Source organism: Condylostylus longicornis, unplaced genomic scaffold (genome assembly GCF_029603195.1).
Source record: "Condylostylus longicornis isolate FDR11 unplaced genomic scaffold, ASM2960319v2 ptg000044l, whole genome shotgun sequence".
In the NCBI taxonomy this organism is placed as follows: domain Eukaryota; kingdom Metazoa; phylum Arthropoda; class Insecta; order Diptera; family Dolichopodidae; genus Condylostylus; species Condylostylus longicornis.
In genome coordinates this window covers 8,006,410-8,024,050 of record NW_026578013.1, presented here as the reverse complement: position 1 = coordinate 8,024,050, position 17,641 = coordinate 8,006,410, and the positions used below count along the sequence as shown (strand labels likewise).

At 24.5% G+C, this 17,641-nt stretch overlaps 1 protein-coding gene across 4 annotated transcripts in view; it reads right to left on the bottom strand.

Moving 5' to 3' along the window:
* LOC129610282 (serine/threonine-protein kinase BRSK2) overlaps positions 1 to 17,641 on the bottom strand; it is a 79,010-nt gene that overhangs the window by 18,271 nt on the left and 43,098 nt on the right. For all 4 annotated transcript variants that reach the window (XM_055522810.1, XM_055522811.1, XM_055522808.1 and 1 more), the window contains exons 3-4: positions 17,358 to 17,584; positions 15,465 to 15,615 (exon numbers count right to left, since the gene is read on the bottom strand). In XM_055522810.1, coding sequence (XP_055378785.1) covers positions 15,465 to 15,615; positions 17,358 to 17,584 — 378 coding nt within the window. The remainder of the gene's footprint in view (positions 1 to 15,464; positions 15,616 to 17,357; positions 17,585 to 17,641) is intronic.

Below are 17,641 nucleotides of genomic sequence, written 5' to 3'. Positions count from 1 at the left end.
ACCAAACTGTGACTTGACATAGTATACGTATTATCAAATCAACATAAAAAAATTCTCAAACAACTCCACAAAATAGATTTTTCTTTTAATATTAATTTTTAATCCCAGAATTATTTTTGTAACATTTATACTTAAGTAAATTACACACAACTTACTCATTACATCAATTAATAATCTAAGAATTGTAAGCACATGTAATGTACATTAAAATTATAAATCTTCTTTACAAAATAAATAAATAACTTTTCTTTTTATCCCAAACAAAGGTTAATGAATTAATGATTTCCATTTAAACTTAACTAATAGTTCATTCTAATATACATACACATACAATTCATACACCCAGCATACATATACATATCTAATATACATACACCCAGCTACATATACACAAATATTATTTATAATGGTCAAAGAAAAACTTTTACCCAGATAGAAAAAAAAAACAGAAAAGAAATGCCAAATACAGTTTTAACTAAGTTCTGAACTATACTGTATAACATGTATGTTATAGAAAAGTTCAAGGATTTTCTCTATACTTTCATTTTTATAATATACACAAATATACATATAAATTATATATGCATATATTTTAAAAATAAAATGAAATGAATAAGTTTGTTTTTGTATTGTAATCCCGCAGATTAATCTTAACTTGTATAATATATTGAATAAAAATTGTATTGAAATAATTTCTAAGAAAATCAATGCAACCTTTATAAAGTAAAAGTTTAAAAGTTATTCATGCTTATTTATCGTTATAAATGTACGATATATGTATATATATATTTAAGATACTAAATTTATGAAGGATCTTTTATTATAATATTGAAATCTAAAATTTATCCATTCTGTTTTTGAAAAAATCATAAATTTTACTAAAATCAGTCAAAGGACATGAAACAATATAGCGCTACAAAATAAATTATTGAAATATATATAGTGAAGTGTTCCCAAATTTCCAAGTTATAAAAAGAAATTTAAAAAATAAAATAGTTGAAACATGAGTTCAATCCTTTGGTCCTTCACATCCCGAGGGTTTAAGAGTCGTTCAACATTCAGCATGAGAAATCTTGGGCTCACAAAAGGGAATCAATTTTCTCACACAAATATAGTCAAATATTTATTTCTTACACAAATGTACTTTGCACACACACGAACAACATTTTTTCCAAAACAAAATTCCAAGGAATCACCCCACAAAATCTTTAATATCATTTCCGGACAAACATGTACAATAAAATCGAAATGCAATTTATTTAAAATAATTCGGCACCAATTAAGACTCATTAACCCTTTAAGACAGAATATAATTTACAAATTATTTTTAAGATTATTTAAAGCATTTAAAAACCGTATTGCCTAAGATGAGACAAAGTCAATTAAATCTAACAAAAATATTCTTCAATTTTATTGTAATTTACAATCCCCTTAACAAATATTAAATACTCTAAAATTAACAAAAATAAAAGAATATGCTAAATACTATAAAAAAAAATTTTGGAAACCAACATAAAATAAACAATACAGAAACGAAATTTAATTTCATATCAATATTTTTAATATCTGTGTTAATTGAATTAAATATTGACACATATCAAAAACATAACCTCAACATTATAAAAAATTACAAAACAATCAAAACCAATTTTACCAGAAAAAACACAAAAACAAGAAGAGAGAGAAAAAAGTAAATAATAAAAATAATGAGAATTTCTTTTTTACATCTTCCTATTGTAAGAGCGATTACTACATTATTTCTTCCTATTAAGCAAGAGTATATATTCATACATAAATATATACATACATATTGAATAAATAGATATGAATATATTTTCTTCGGTTTATGTATTTGATTTATGTCAACAAAATTGTTACCAATCAATTTTCTGATTTTCATTACAATATACTTATTATGTCATATGTTAAAATTATTCTGCAATTTATGTATGCATACCTACATACATAATATATTTCATATAGCTACGGGTATTATATTAAGTATTATATTTACATACACATCGCGCATATCATAGTACATACATATGTATATGAAATTATCGTATATAAATATTTTATTTAACTATATAGGAAATATTTAATGACATATAGTGGAATGATTAAATATTAGAATTTGGATGAAATATTAGTAAGGGCTTTTATATTTTATTATGTACATTCTACATACATACATAATTCGGATAATATTATTTACCATTCATATTGCATATTTACGGACGTAATTTAAAAAAGCCGTATTACAATAAAAATATTCAATTATTTTTTACAATTTTCAATATAAAATATTTAAGAATTTACACGAGCTTTTTATGAATTGTCTAATATATATGCTGACAATTGTAAGATTATTCTTTTTAAATTTAGATTTTTATTTTAAAATAGATCTGAAATTACCATTTTTCACTGAAATAAAAAAAAAATCATTGTTACTTATGATTTCATTTGTCATTACATTACTATTACATTTCTCTTACAACAGTCCTACTTATAATTTACAGTAACAACTCGAAAATAATAAATTTTTTAATATTTTACACAGCCCTTTGAATACGAATAAAAATATCATTTTCAGTTCTTATATTAGCCCCTCTCCTGCCACTTTCATTTGGTAATTAGTAGATATATGACACTAGAATTCGCATTTCGAAATTTTAACGTTTGATGGAAAATTATTGTAATTCACAATAATTTCAATATAAGAAGCAATACCGAACGAGCCTAATCATAAATTTATATTTTAATAATTGTTATATTCAAAAGATTTTACTGTATTCCTTTAACCTACTATATAAATTTAGGTTAAATAAATTTTCTGACACAATTATACAATTTTTATTTTTATTCGATGAAAAGCTAGCTAGCTAGCTATATTGGTTTTTCTTTAGAAAATGTCATTGTAATAATTTGCTTTAATTCAAAAAGTACACATAATATCCATTAAGTTTATTTGTTCTTAATAAATTTTTTAATGTTATGCTAACAAATCATAATATATTATACTGTACACGTGCCATTAAAAATTATATTGAAATTCTCTTTATCGAAATTTATACTTGTACGCAATTGAATTTGAAATTTAACATAAAAAAAAATCTTATAATAATGCACTCCAAAATGAAAATTCTTATTAAAAAAAAATATTGTGTAGGAGATTTTATGCTAGTTAATTTTATAAAATCTCTTCTCCTATAGTTCTTCAAATAAATTTAAAGTTCATACCTATTAAGTAGGAGAAAAAAAACAAAATCCAAAACTTTTCAAGAATAATTCAAAACTTTGCCATAATTTCATAAATTAAAATATTATGCAGTAATTAGTAAAAAATTTTTACTTTATAATACATGATAATAAAATTATAAGATTATCCTTAAGAAAATATGAAAAGAATTTCCTCGATTATTTATTCACTGTGACTTAACTAAATTACTATTGAATTATACTAGCTATCTAAGCAATATTTTCTAAAAAACAAAAAAAAAACGAACACGAAACATAATTTTCCGTAACAAAATTCCCCGACAAAAATTCACGATTCCACTTTTACTTTAAAAGTAAGTTAATAAAGCGTAGGCAGGTCTGGCGATGGCAAAATTATTAAAAAATCGAAAATTTTAATTTTTTTCAAAAAATTTCCCATAAATGCAGAAAATCTTTTATAAAATAAATAAATTCGAGAATTATGTTAAATATGAAAAAATTGCATACTTTTCGGGGAATAAACAAAAATTTAAAAAGTGGTTTAACATGATGGTCGAATTAAACAGCCAATTAAGTGAGTAAATTGGAATTTTTTGATGTAAAGACATTAAATTTAGCATTAGTTTTTTTTTTTTTATAGAAATTCGGAAAAGCTTACAACTTCGGATAAATGAAAGGTGTAAAATTGAAATTTTCTTAACTTTGAGGAGCGGCAACATGAAAGAAGGAAGAAAGTAAATAAAATTTTTGATCTAACTTAAAATAATCTATTTGTTTTAATTTCGACAAACTAATAACACAAATTAAAATCTTAAACTTCTTCATAATACTGCCAAGGGCCTCAGAGTACTGAGGTAGTTAAAAATTTTCTTTTAGAAAAATTGATTTCCCGCAATAATTTATTTCTATCAATAAAATTTCAGCATTCTATTTCAAAAGATTGCATCGAAGGTTTGTAAGCAAACGTACAGGAGAACCAATAGACGGATAGACGGCAATACAGACTTAATCCAATATAATACCTATTTCAATTACGTTAAAGAAATTCTAAAAACTATGGAAAAAAAATCTGATGTGGTCAGCACATAACCGACCGCATTGTGTATTGTCTAGGTAAATAAAAGTGTTACAGAATATTATAAAAATGTCTGTTAAATACTTCTTTCCAATTTTTAGGACATTAGTAAGCTTATAGTTAACATACTTAGAAAAATGTAAATTTGGCTCTTAGTAGAGTTTCGCTTTGTGCTACCCGAATTCCCTGAAATGCTCGCCAGTTAGTTTCGGTAACAACCAGAACTCAAATATCAAATTTCAAGAAATTCCATCAATTTGTTCTGTGGATATGGTGAAAAATGTAAAATCGGCCCGCAAATCAGTTCTCGAGCCCTGATCTTTCCAAAAAAGTTATATGTTCATTGTTTTAATACGAGGAGTTCATATATTAAATTTCAATGAAATCGGTTGATTATTTCTCTTTATATACACAAAAATGTATATTTGGCCCGTAGTAAACGTCTAGTTGCCGATGCCTGATTTCTTCCAAAACATACGAATTTTTGCGGACGGTCGAGCTGAGCTTATATATAAAATTTCAAGTAAATCGGTTTAATATTTTCTTCAAAATGTTCAAAAATGTAAAACAGGCCCGCTAAAAAGTGCAGTTCCCGAGGCCTGATATATACCAAAAGTTGATCGATCCGTGCCATGGTGGAAACAAACTTACATATAAAATTTCATCAAAATCGGTTCAGTCGAACTTGAGATACACGCGTGCACACACAGACCGACAGACCGACAGACCGACAGACGGACAGACCGACAGACCGACAGACCGACAGACCGACAGACCGACAGACCGACAGGTTGCTAAAAATAGTTTATTTACACTTCCCTACTATGGAGAAGTACGTTCCCACCGAAAACTCGATATGCAAAATTTGTTGCCATCACATAACCTACCTATTGTTTACACAATACGGTCGGTAATAAGTATTTTAATGAAAATTCTGGTTCATTTGGAAGCATATAAGAAAACAATTGCAAATGTCTGCTATTCTGCATTTATAACATGATCTTCAAAAGATGAAGACAAAGTTTCTTTTACATTTAATCTTTTTTTTTTAAATTAAAATTTTCAGTATATGTAGGTGTTTATTTGAAGGAAAAGGGAACAAGTAAAGCCTAGAAAAATTTAGATAAAAAGTAAGTTTACTTTTCCTTTTTATAATTTTTAAACTTCTTACGGAAAATATAATTAAAAAAATTTCTTTTCAAATACTGTTTTATTTTTTTTTTTAAAAACACCAAAAACTTAAAGTTTATCTGTGTAAAAACAAATTCTCAAATTCACCTTTTTATCATAATAGTGAATTTTGTTTATGCGTGCTTAAAAACAGGCTCTTTTATATTTATAAATGGAAGCAAATCTACACAATGAAAAAACTTAAAAATCTCTGCCCTCTTAAAAAAAAGTACATGAAATTCTTTTAAAAATAATTTTTGTTCCAAATTCAAAACATTTCCATATATACATTCCCCTGAATTTTGTGAATGTTTTTTTTTCATATACCATAAGAATTTCACCCTTCCTACCAAAAATTTTCATTACACCGCACTACATAACTTAACATTTTCGCTAAATTTTTTCTCTTTTTTTGTTGTTGTTGTTCTTCTTAATAAAAATATCTGGTTTATAATGTACTTGAGAAAAAAAAAGGAGAAGATTCTAAAATTTAAATTAAAATGAAATTATGATGGCGCAATGATGCTTTAAAAGCGTGAATATAAAACTTTTATGTATACACAATAGGTACAAACAAGTGGAAGAGAAAGAGCAATATATTTTATATATATTATGTATGTACATAATATTATAATACAAAAATATAAAAAAAAAAACATGAGAAAGATAAATTTTCATTGGAATAAAAAGGATTGGCGTCAAATGAGGAAAACAAAAAAAAGAGAAAAAGAATGAATAAATGAAAAATGTAAAAAATTTGAATAATTCAACAAAAAGTTAAATGAAAAGAGCGCTCTCCACAAGTGTTGTTATTCATATATGTACGTATGTATGAATAATGTATGTAGTAAATCTTTATGATATGAATGGGTAATTCTCTCATATACATATATGTATAAATATAATATGATGAGAAAATCTAAAAGGTGGATAAATGGGATAAAATTAAAATATATATAAATGGTGAATATGACATACACACATCACACATGTTGTACACTTTACAGATCATACATATGTATATGTACATACATATTAGAATATTAGAATATTTTTATAATTTTGCAAAGCCCTTGGAGAAATAAATATTCATAATGAGCGAGTAAAAATTTTTATATATTTTATATAAATTTTACATATAAATTAACTGTCAATGGATTTTTATATTTATACAAATATATAGATACATTAAAAGAATAATCTTGCATGTGTATGCATATGTGTAGATTATTTATTAAATGATAACAAGCTGACATAAAATATTTATCGTCTCGTTTATAATCTCATTAAAAATATTAAATAATAATAATTATGACATTATTTTGATTATTTAATAACCTATAATAATTTATTAATGTTTTCTTAAATAAAATTTCAATATTTTACGTGTAAATTAAATTTTAAGATTGAAAAATTATTCAAAAAATATTCTATAAATATTAAAAATAAATTAAGAATAAATAATTGAAGTTATTTCTTAATTTTGATTTTAATACTACATTAAAGACATTCAGTAATTTAAGTTTAGATTCATTACATGCTAAATAAGTTCAAAAATTATTTTTGAAAACAAACAATGAGACTCTTAATATGAAAATGTAGGGTTAAAAGATATTATTTCAGCATTTTGCCTAATTTCATTTAAATTAAAAAAATTACTTAAATTTTAAATTTTTCATAATTATTAAATATTTAAATTTTTGAGTAAATTTTGAATTTAATTAAAAATGTAAATTATTAGGATTCAAAGTATTTTCAAAAATCTAAAAGTAAATAAGAAATTAATGAAAGTACCTTGAAATTTAATTATTTTATACCTTAATTTATATATTTTATTAATTGTAATTCTTTGATACCAATTCTCTTTTAAATATCTCATGATATCGTTTCAAATTTTAATGAGTTTTTAAGTATTATCATAGTAATAGAAATGGAATTATATACAAAGAGTGTAAATTATGTACTCATCATTATCTTATTTAAGATACAAAGTAATGTTAATTTCTACTCATATATATTTTATTCTCCTTGTTTTTTAACATAATTTTTAAAGTGTATTTTATTTGAATTTCATATTTTTTTGTAAAATTTTAGAGAAATACTAATTAGTAAGAAATATTTAATTATTATTTCCATATATTAAATATTTTTTATTTAAAGCAATTAAAATTAACATAAAATTCAAAGATTTGATAAAAAAACAAAGTAACATATGTATTACGTATAAGGCTGCGTGACGTCAAATTTTAATTATATAGAGTATAGACTGAGCAACGGATCTACCATATATGCAAAGTAAGCATTTGCAATGAGCACCGGAAAACCGGGGCGCTATTAAAAACTTTGTTTTAATGAAACAAAGAAAACACATTACTTTAGCAATCTGAGTTAAATAGCTATATGCAAATATTGCAAAACAAAAAGCTGAAAGTTTGAAACCAGACTTTGATTCTATGACTAATCTTACATTCAATATGATAATATTACCAGAAAATGATTATTATACACAATTTGCAAAAATTATTTTTGAAAAATATTATGAAAAATATTTTGCATTTTTTATGAACCGTTTAGGGCGCCGAATAAGTCCGAACCGGGCCTGTATTGGCTCTTCGAATCAGAACTCTTATTAGGATTAATATAATATTCATAATCAGTCTTAAATTTTAGCGGTACTCGTTAGAGTCATGATGTAATAAGGTTTTCGAAGAAGTTAGATTATATACATACAATTAATAAGTATAGTGAAAAGTTAGTAAAAGTGAAATATACAAGAAGCTTATAAATATACATAAGCACTCGCTGAATTTTCAGAGTATTTGTTCCTGACTTGAATTTTGAAAAAATAAAACCAAATGTGGTTGGTAATGTGCTGACCACATTAATTTGTTTTTAAATACCTCGAAATTCGTTAATAAAATTGACATGTCCTCATTTTTATCTTGGTTCATATTTTAATTGACACATACTCGTATTATATTATTTTAGTTATATTTAGTTTTAAGAGGAGAAAAAACTAAAGCAAAAGAAAACCTTGCGGCAACACTAAATTTAACCAGTGAAACATTTGATCATTAAATTTCAACTTGAAAATATGAAAATTTTCTTCTTTAAATTTACAATAAAAATGTAAAGTAACAAAAACAGTATGAAATTTAAAATGTTAGTACAAGGACCTATGCATATACAGGGTGTATAAGGGAATATATTGAATATAGAACTTGTTTATTTAAAATAAAAATTTCTTTAATTAGAAATTCTTCAACGAATAATTCCTTTGCTCTCTGACCACTTTTATATTTTTAATTCGATTAATTCCGCTATATGAAAAATTTTCATATTAAATTTTTTAATATATTTATAAATAAAAATTTAAAAGGAATTTAATTTTATTTTTATACTTTTTATATTATATTCAATTTAAATACAAAAAAAATTTTACTTTAATATCCTCTTAATGTGTAATAAAAATGTATGTTTGTATATGTATTATTATAAAATTTTAATTTGGTATAAAAAGTATGCACATATTATGTGAACTGAGCGAATTTATTAAAATTCACATTACATTCGATAAAAAAAATATTATAAAATATTTTCATTAACCTTATGGAATCCTTAAACAAATATGCGACATTTAAAATTAAAACGTGAATGTTAAGTCATTATTATATAATTAAATAAATTATTTAATATTATATTTTAAAGGAATGAGTAAGTTCTTTTGAAATAAACGTGTGCCTTTTGACATCAAACTAACATTAAATAAAATATTTTATACTGAAAAATTGGAATTGTTTTAAGGAAATATGGACACAATATATTGTCATCATTTGTCAAGTAAGACTTGTAAGTAAGACTAGTTCCATGAGTGAAGGAATTTATTAAATTACCATAAATTCATTTCATTAGCAAATATGAGCCATTAAGTTCCTTTTGATTTTTTTTTCTTTATTAAATTCATTTCATACAATGATTCCGCATAATCAATTAAGGTTTTTTTTTTTAGAAATTTAAAAAAAAGTTTATTAATTAAATGTTAAAAGAGAATATTGTAAAACTTCAAACGTTTTAGAAATTTTCAAATGATAATTTGAAGGTCTATTTTCTTATTTTTTAAACTAAATATCTTAAAGAAAATCATTTAATTATTTCAAATGAAAAGCGTACAATCGCACATTTATATTTTATAAATTTTAATTCATACCTAAATTTTAAGGAATAACCAAAGGAACAAATAAAATTTCGGCAATTTTTTTTTATTGTTATATACTTTTGCATATTATTTGTTTCAGCACAATAAAAAAAAATTTAACATCCCCACACAAACTATATAAAGTAAACAATAATTACTTTCTTGTAATTTTTTTTAATTTTTATAATTTTTTGCTTTTTGTTTTTCCGCATCACCAAATATAATTTTCATTAATTTTACACTAAACCAATTGCTTTGTACTAATAATATGATTTGTATTATTATAGCGTAAATTTTAAGTATAATAAAGATAAATTAGGTTTGGAAAATTGGTTTTTAGCACAATCCAAAAAAATAATTAATTTAAAAAAAATTGTCCACCTAGCCAACATCAGTAGAAAGGGTTTTCTACAAAAACTTCTGGAAATAATTTGAATATAAATTTGAAAATTTACACTCAAATACGTTATATTCACTTGATTTTGAAGTAATTTCTGTAGAACAGTATTCTTGTTTGCTTTCATTCCCATTCAAGTCGTGGAACATGCATATATTACATTTCATATCGTCCGGAAGAGTCACAAAACGAGTTATGGAAGAGTCACAAAACTGCTTTTTTTTATATTTCGAGAAAAAAGCATTTGAAAATATACACAATAATGTCAATTTGCCAGATACGTCTAAAATTTACAACATTATTTTTTCGAAAACATTAAATTTAGAGTTAGTTGGGGTTTTTATGAAGATAGTTCAGAAAATTCTGAATTTTTTTGTATACATAACCCAAAACTCTCAAAAAAGCAGCTTCGTGACTCTTCTGTAATATCGATGATATCATTCATTGTGTCAAAAAATCAAAAAAAATTTTACAAACGCAGAAAAATTAGACCTTTCAATTAAAAGCAGTCTAAGATTCTTTAAATTGACTAGTTTATTGGAGCAGTTTTTATAGAATTTTTGACAAAATTTTTATAGTAATTTGGATTTTTTTAGAATGTGAAATTTAAAGAAATTGTAAGCATTTTAAGAATTTTTTTTTATTTCAAACTATACGAGTAGAACAAATTTTCACTGTTTCTCCTTTCCTTTTCATGTCATTGACTCTGAAAATGAACCAAATTTTATTCATTAAGCGTAAAACTGTAAGGTCCGCTAAAGTCGAATAATGTCTGACTGAAGAGAAACAGTAACGTCCAGCTGATTTCATTTTTTAATAAAACTGAATTTTTTGACAAATTCCGAACCAACAACCTTTAAACCACAAGCTTTAAATAATTTTATTCTATTTATTTGACCCAAGTTTATTTTATACAAAGGTGCAAATTAAATACTTAGCATTTAAAAATTACTTTAATAAATTTTTTTTTTTGAGAAAAATTGAAAAAGAATAATACGTACTAAAAATATATTTGAAATTTTACATAAATATTCTAACTAATTCCAAAAAATAAAATAAAAACTTTCTTTTTTTTCACCATTTACGTTAATAAAAATGTCCTTTTCATTTTCTCCTTCAATTCTTTTCAACATCACTCACCGCACTTGTATTATAAATACATAAAAGATTTTTATGTATGTTTATAATTTTTATTCTTTTCAAACCTACATATATAGTTTAATTTTAACTTTTCTCCAATATTTTCCAATATGGAATGACAGAAGATTGAAGAGTATGTCAAATTTTCAAAACAATATAAACATACAATTTGAAAACCGAAAAATAAAAATCAATGATAAAAGAAAAAACAGGAATTTTCGTTTTATAATTTTAATATTTAACTGAATTCAAAATTTTTATAACTTGCCTGTGCTTTATTTTAACATATTGTTATATCAAAATGGTGTTCTTATAAAATCCGAAAGAGAAAGTAATACGTAGTGTTCAATCTACTACTTCAGTAGTTAATACGGTAGTAGTAAGTAGTAGTTTTGTATATTGAAAATAAAACTTTAAATAAATTTTTGAATTATTTGATAACTAGCAATGTTCCGTTGTAACAGAAGAAGGAGCTCTGTCACGCTACCAAGTTGAGTGTATCACATGTTAATTGAAGCCGATCTGGTATGGATGATAGAAATAATTACTCTTCTGTTATAAGTAGTACATTAAAAACTGCAAGTTGAATTATTAAAAAATTTACATGAAAGAAACTCAAAGAAATCCCTTAAAAAATTACTCAAAATTGACTGTTTTTCTAAAAACCAAAATGTTATTCAACAAATCACTTAAAAAATTCTACTTACATACATAAATCAATCAAAATTTAAAAGAAAGTCAGTTTTATCAGCAGTCAATTTCCATTAACGAATGGAACAAACACCAACTAAACAATATATAGGAACAGTATGGCGTTTTATTCTTAAACACTACCCATTTAAAATGTCTGTCGTCAATAAATATAGAGAACCAACCCAATCATGGAAATTTGAAAATACTTTTACTGTGAATTTCAGTTGTCTCCAAACGCATATCTCATGTACTGCACATATAATATAGCAAAAAAAAACTCCTCTTTCTCTTTTCCATCAAAAATACATAATTACAGATATGGTACACGTCCTCCAATACATCGGGATATTGTTTAACAGTCAGATAAGCCAAAAGTTATCATGCCCAGTTATCCGCTAAAAGGTGCCCGACTAAGCCACCCACTACGTGGATCCCCTTCTATATAACAGTAATGCTCACTACACGTCACTGCACAACCAGCGTTCCTGAGTTACTCATCATGGGTGAGTATCTGTTCTTTTCGAAAGAATCCTACTGCTTTTTGCGCATCCTATTTATTATATTACCCTATTTATTCTATACCATCTTCTGTAAATTAATTCAAATACAACACCATTCTAAATTGTTCTAAATCACAATATTGTATGAAAATGTAGAAATAGGTTTCAAATTAATAAAAAAAATTCTAGAAAATTTCGTCTTATCGATTTTTATACTCGTACCACCATACATCGCATTCATATTTTCTATATATCAATTTCAAAAGAATCTATTGACCTTATTTTTTTTTTTTAACTGAACTTTCGAAAAATCATCACAGTATTACAAATTCTTTAAGTAATAATTTTAATGCTGTCAAATATATTTTTTTTTAAATTTTTATAAGTTTGAAACTAAAAGAAAATTACAAAAAAGAAAAAATTTTATAGGCATCCTCTTTTAAAATTTCATAATAATTTTTCTAAGAATTGTTTGTCCTGGATATGCATTCAGCATAAATGTTGAAATGTTGGAAATTCCTGTCATAAATATTTCTCAAAATATAGAATAACAAAAAACAAAAAAAATAAAAACTAAATATATTTGTCAAAGTAAAATATTTAATATGTACAGAGCAAAACTTTTGGATACTTTGAAGTTATCCTTAAGTATATCTTTATGTAAAGGACATAAATATATTCATGTGTTTGTTAATAAAATTCATGATATATACTCGTACATCTTCTATATACATAATCTCTGAAACATACATACAAATTTATACAATAAAGGGAAATTATTTCTATTTAAAAAAAGAATACATTTTATCGCCAGTTTATTATCAAATGATTGCTTTTATACCAAGAGCATAAAGAGTTTTATGCCAAAAGGCGTAGAAAAACATTATTAATATTAATTACAATTGCGACTATCGACATACAATCATTAAGTAACGCTTTCATTATACTCAGAGAAGAGAGGAATTTTAAATAGTACAGGCAGTTTCGTTACATTTTTTTCTACTTATTATGATTAACTCTTGCCTTAAGAAAAAATTTTAGAAACAAATTGTAAATCTCACTTTTTCAGTCACTGAATGAAAAGAAAGTGAGTGATTGGTATAGTGCTATACTCAAACTAAAAAAATTCTTTTATATTGCGTATCTTGATTTTACCAAAAAAATACGAAGTTTCCTCACCATTTATTCACTTTAAAGTTGACATGTTCAGTCATTATTTTGGGAAAAATTTAAAACTCTGATTTGAAATTAAGTAAGAAATGTGACTGAACAAATCAGGTAATTGGCTTAAAAAGCTCGGAAAGTTTTGAGATTCTATATAAAAATATTCACTATTAATTTTACTGTCAAAATAATTTTGTTGACAAATTGAAGACATCAAATCGATAATTTAGTGTGCGACATAGACACAAATCTCCAAACATTAAGTATAGAGCTATGTTTAACTTTTTTCCTAAATATTAAATTTAATTACTTCTTTACATAAATTTTAAATTTTATTAAATAAAAATTCATAATTTATTAAAATTTATTTAAAAAAATATGTCATAAAAATACTTGCACCTTAATCAACCGCAACACGTGCCTACATACGAAAATAAACGTGTACAATAAACAATGAACAAAAATGTCATAAGCACTGAAATAAAAGAATTGTGCACCAAAGTATACGGTTTAAGGAAATTTCTTTTCGTTCCCATACCACAATCGTGACTTGTGGTTTAAACACATATTTTAGCTTATTAAAAAATTGAATAGCTTGAAGGAATTTGTGTCTTATATAATCTATATTACCTACAAAAACCATCAAATTTTCCAATATTAAACAAATATTTTTCAAGATTTTCAATGCATGTAGTACTCCTAAAGTGCTTTCGGTTTTTGTTTCTGAAGATGCAAGGTTTTTACTTGTAAAAATGAAAATCAGTAAACATACTTGCCAATGAATACAAATTAGATAAGAAAGAAATATTTGAAACGGATGTTTTATGTATCAAGGATTAGATTTTTTTTATTCGTATTTATGCATTTGATACATTGTACATACTTTTTGTTACAATTTTCCTTGTAATAATCACATTTACATGAGTAAGCGATTATTTTATTGTATGAGTACAAAATAAAAATGCTAACGCCATATTGTGTTTAGAATTTTTTTCCTAGTATTATCCTTTCTGGAACAATATAAATTTTTTCAAAATTCAAGTGTTATATTTAAATTGTTTAGTTCAATATTATGGCGAAAATTATAAAATAATTCTATGTAGGGGTTTTCAAGAGTCGAGTCTAGATATTGTTTTAAACAAAAATCTTTTGATTTTTTAATTATTTGCTGTTTTTGTTAAAAATATAGCTCATTACAATTATAAATGAAAAATTGCATTAATTAAATGTCCATCGGAAGGCGTGTCATACAAAAATCAAAACTTTCAATGACTTGCTCCCACATCGTGCACAGTAATCTCGTTCTGAATGTTGTGTTATAGCTCTGGAATTATTCTGACTTCATTGGACTACTTTTGTGGGATTTTTTTTAAAAAATCAAGTTTATATGAATTAGCCATAATTCTGGAGAGGGATTGAATAAAATTCGAACTTTAAATTAAGAATTGTGAAAAATCTATTGCCTGAATTTTAAACTAGAAAATATCATCATATACTCATTCGTTTAAAGTTCATAATCCTTACATAAATATAAAATGGGAATGTACTGCACTTTTATTTAAAAAATCATTTTCTTTATATGCAATGTACATTAGTTATCGAAATACAATATCAACACAAAACATATATTTTTAGAAACAGATATTTTCTAGAAGAAAAATTATAAAATGTATATTTGTATGTATATATGGATCCTATTTTATATTTCATAATATTATGGAAGCACATAGTTATAATTTTAAAATAAAAGTAAAATTTAAAAGAAAACTAACACACGCACATTCACATTCTTATACATATCTATATATTTTAAAGAACCTAATAAATACTTGTATGTATTCTACTTGTAATATATTCATATACTTTATAAATATTTATAATATACATATAATAATATTTATGTGTACATACCCGAATGACTTCTGGACAAGCATAATGCGGTGATCCACATGATGTCTCTAACATAGATCCAGCCGGTTGGAGTGATGCCATACCAAAATCAGCGATTTTAATATTATTCTTTTCATCTAACAGCAGGTTCTCTGGTTTTAAATCTCTGTGACTATAATATTTACGACGATAATTTATTTTTTTTGTATATATATACATAAAAATATAAAGAATAAAAGAAATAAGAAAGTTTTAGCAAAAAGAATATTTATAGATTAAAAATTAGAAAAATATTTATTATGCTTATTACATACAACAAAATATACTATATAAAATATATATTATAATAGATATACTATTATATACGATGACCATCCGCATTTTATTATTTTAGGGGACAGATTAAGAGTAGCAAGTATGTACATAAATATGGAAATAGAAGGCTTAGAAGTAGAAGAGAATTTCATAATAGATATTCAATTAAGTTAAATGCGATCGTCATACAAACGGAATAGTGCACTGGGCCCACAATGAGAATCAACTTATTGACCAAGCAATTTGAAAAACTAAAATGCTTAGAAAATATTATAAAATTCGGACATCTGACAGCAATAGGAAGGACCAACTTATTAAAGGATAAACTCAAAAAAAAATGACAGACGTAGTCTTGTATATGTACAAAACAAAATGCTATGATAGCAACAAATTTTACATAGACCAAACAATGGAATCAGTAACAAAACCATTGGCGAAGAATTTGATTGAGAAAAAAAGGGAAAGGAAGACTGGACAACAATTTCGTTCCTAATTTTTTTTATTACATATGGTCACCTCAATTACAAAACCAAACCATGTATAGATAAGTACATAAGAAGAAATCACGAATCAAAATACAAATCTAAAATAAATGATGCTGTATATAAAAAAAATGAGAAAAAAAAACTTTGTAATGTGAAAACTCAAATACCATAACAGTAAGATAAAGATAGCATAAACAATAATTTATGTATGTATGAATGTTGTGAAAATTCTTATAGAAATAAGAAATTATGGATATTTAATAAGTATGTGCATATGCATATACGTTAGTATGTATAAAATAGGTAAATAACTATTAAGGTTATATAGAGTATAAAAACCACTTTGATGGATTAAACGTGTATTGAACTGTTTGCTTTTCTTTTCATTTATTAAATAGAAAATTATAAATTCAGAAGATGCTTTTGCTTATATTACTAAAATATTCTTAACTATTATATTTAATTTTTATTTTTTATATAACACCCTATACTATGTAAAATAGTAAATATTTTTTTAGAAAATTCAGTTAGTATAGGTATAAATAGTAATACATAATAGGGCGCCAAATATTATTGAAGTAAAATTATAGACGCATACGAGTATATAGATAAAGTACATAAGAGTATATAAATTAAATGGGTAAAATGAAAATCAAAGCAATAATTGGCGACACGTTATATTGCACACTGAAAACTTTTTTCATTTTCATAAATTAAAGAAAATTTGTACACATTCATATTTTTTTGTACTCAAATTATCTGACCATTTAAGATTGAGTTTTTGACCTAAATTTGTGTACAGCGACTAAGGAAATTTTACAATAAATTATTTTAATTATCTTAAATTTTTTTGTTTAGAGTAATAAACTAGACATATATATTTTTTTCCTAGTATAACATACTTATTTTTCTTAATCCTATTCTTTAAATTGAATGAAAATGTGTGTGAAAATAAGGATTTAGTAGTTGGTTTCTGAATATATTCTGAATACTCAATATAATCTCAAAATGATTATACCTTAGGCATTTATGGACATGAAATTCAATTCATATACAAATTTTATTTGCGATATACATCGTACAATATGCATGCATAATATTCATAACAACTTACCATATTGAATGTGAATGACAAAAATCTAATGCTGAAATTATTTGACGAAAAAATTTTCTCGCTTCCTTTGGTGTTAATCGTCCTTTTTTAACTAAATAATCGAATAATTCACCACCGGAAACATGTTCCAATATTAAATATAAATATTTTTTATTTTCGTATACATCCGATAATCCAAGGACATGCGGATGATCTATTAATTTCATAATTGCTATTTCACGTTCAACCTAAAAATATAAAAGTAAATAAAGAATTTGAAAAGAAAACCAAAAATGTATAATAAA